At 41.1% G+C, this 2,722-nt stretch overlaps 1 protein-coding gene across 1 annotated transcript; it reads right to left on the bottom strand.

Annotated features, from left to right (window-relative positions):
- Positions 1 to 2,362: 2,362 nt before the first annotated feature.
- Positions 2,363 to 2,593, bottom strand: PHALS_01051 (uncharacterized protein; the record flags this gene model as incomplete). The annotated part of the gene is made up of 2 exons (XM_024730839.1): positions 2,363 to 2,401; positions 2,477 to 2,593. 2 exons carry the CDS (start codon positions 2,591 to 2,593, stop codon positions 2,363 to 2,365), a joined length of 156 nt encoding a protein of 51 aa, XP_024581076.1.
- Positions 2,594 to 2,722: the final 129 nt, after the last annotated feature.

Here is a 2,722-nt window from a genome sequence, read left to right as displayed (position 1 = left end):
TTACGATATCGCTCGATTATCGAGGGCTCGGGGTGTGCTACCCGTGAACCCGCGGACGTACTATCCGGAGATGCACCTCGTGCAGAAGACGATGAAGGGCTCTGCCCGCAGGCGCCCTCGGAGCCAACTAGGCTGAGTGTTTTTTGTGTCATAGACACAAAAAATATTGAGCGGAGAATGTTTAACGATGGTCCTAGGGACGCAACACTGTCTCAGACACGCGACCCTCGTATGAGGCGACAGTTACATGTGATTTGTGGGGTATTCAAATTTTGATGTAGGAGAGTGTAACAAGGCTACACGTACCCATAATGTAACGGGATTACATGTACAGGGAAGGGTCACACAAGATGGTGTGACCGTACAAAAGAGTTAATTACACAAGTCGGTGTAATCTCACATGGTTGTGGCTACACCGAAACAGGAAGCCACTTTGTGGAGGGATTGTCGGTAGTTAAGCACATTATTTATTTTTTTATTTAATTAGGAGAACCTTGGATTATAGATATAGGTGGCTCTGCCGCAGTTAAAAAATATAAATACAGTTTTCAAATTTGAATGGAAGAGAGTATTTGCCTTGGTTGAGATTTTGAATACTCTTGGAGGTGGCGGATTGCGATCCGCTACACTCGTACTGGTTCTAGTATAGAACGTAATGTCGGTAGCCTTAGTAAGCTCCCTACAAGCAAAGAGCTACGGCAGCCTCCCTGCAGCCTCTTTTACCGAGTTTGTGAGCTTAAACGTCCATTCTCGCTTGTGCCGTCCCGGCTTGGAGATCTCAAATGCGATGCGCAGTTACTCTGTTTGAAGCATGGTCAAATTTATGGTAATTTTAACTTCTCTTGTCCGAAGAATAGGCCATTCCAGCCTCATAAACATTATATTGATAGAAGGACTACTGTCACATAAAGTGGCACAAATTAAGTTGTTTTTTGATGTTATTGATTTTTATAAGCAGCTAAGCATTTTTTGATTGGTAGGGTTCAAATCAAGAAAATTTAACTCTGATCTTAGCAAAATCGGATGGCTGATTCGAATGGATAACAAGTATAGGATCAGAACGATAGTTCTAACGTCCAACGTTAATGTTGACACCTAATCTTTCTCTGCAGAAGGTACGGTAAGAGTGTCATGATATTTTTCTTTGACCAAAAAAAGGCATGCTAAGAATGAAACAAAACACGACTTTTCTTTTGAGCAGAAGATAAATACATTAGCGCATTAAAATTTTGTAATCATTGCTTTAATAAAATCAATGATGGATCAAAGTAGGTAAAAAAACGCTGAAAGATTCAGCTTTTCATTTTTGACGATAGCTATTTCTCGTCGGGATCTTTGCCTGTCTCGTACACAAAAGTTGGAGTCGTTCAGTCAATCTGCTGAATAATTTTTGAAGCTAATGCAGTAGATCCATTTTTGACAACGAGAAATTGTTGAGACATCACTTTTTTTAAATTTCTCTAGCTCCAAATGCAGAAAAAGTCGAAGGAACTTGAGCTATAAATCTAGCAATGCTCGCATTCGTGGACAGACGTGAGGCATTTAATGTCTTGGGGAATGAAAGGGATAGAAGAAAAGGTCATCGAGTCATGGAACTGCTAAACGTTTGGTTTATTCGTGTTTTGAACGCAACAATGGCAGTAAGCATGCTTTGGACCGCGCGCGGTTACGTTACGCCAGCTTTGAATACAATTTCGAGACGGCTATGCACAACTCCACGTAGAGATATTTCTTATGCATGCAGTCAAGTAGTTGTAATGGATCAAAATTGTCAATTACAAGACTTTTTTTCAGTTGTCCGCATGAAGGGCAAGACAAGGTCAGCAAAGTATCGAGATGATAGTCTCCAAGTCCTTGTCCTGTATAGCGAAATGTTTAAAAGCAGAGCTTACGAAAGAAACACTTTGGCCCAATCCAGATAGCTAAACAATGGATCTCGCTGCGACCTCACTAAACCGATTAGCGTTTCGCAAGGTGAAGTGTATGGTGACTTAGGGAATTTGACAGATGTTCTCTCTTATGGTAAGCAAGCGCTCGTAAAAAGGTCGCTAGGAGTACTGTACAGCCAAACCCACCAGGACGAAGATGGGATGGGAGATAAATACCATGCATGAACTCTTTCTGTAATTCCGATAACCACCGACTGAGGGACTTTTACTTTACCAAAGTGCGCACACCCACCGTGTGAACGTCCAAATTTCGCCCGCGGTCTGCATCATCTTGTTCATCTGCCCTGACGTAGAAAGTACCAGCTTTAACGCAAGCATTACCGTTACCTTAAAGTAATACGCTAGCACTTTGGTTCCTTACCAGTGAAAATAGGGCGGCCAACGAATTGGATCTATCAGATTTGTTTGCATCGTCATAGAAACGAGTAGTCTAGAGGTGGCATGCTAGAAATCTACAACTTAGCACGTTGGGTACAAGATTTGATATATTGACATTTTCCTTCTTGAAAAAGATTTCTAGACATCACTGGAATGGTCATCACTTCGTCACTTTTCTCGTAAACTTTAATTTTACTAGATAAAGTGAGTGTATTACCTTTTTTGTTATGCTGTCGTTCTAGCTCATTGTTTAATCGTTGCGACATGCATTAGTGACCAGCGTCAGTGCAGCTTTCATTCAATAATAAATATCTTTTGTGATTTCACTCGTTCGCATGCATCATTCAAAAAATTTCAGTTAAGCTCACTCTTCGTATCTCGTGCTTACCAATTAA

This window comes from Plasmopara halstedii, assembly GCF_900000015.1.
Source record: "Plasmopara halstedii genome assembly, contig: Scaffold_1343, whole genome shotgun sequence".
In the NCBI taxonomy this organism is placed as follows: domain Eukaryota; phylum Oomycota; class Peronosporomycetes; order Peronosporales; family Peronosporaceae; genus Plasmopara; species Plasmopara halstedii.
Note: the sequence above shows the minus strand (reverse complement) of the source record. Positions and strands in the feature narration are given on the sequence as shown.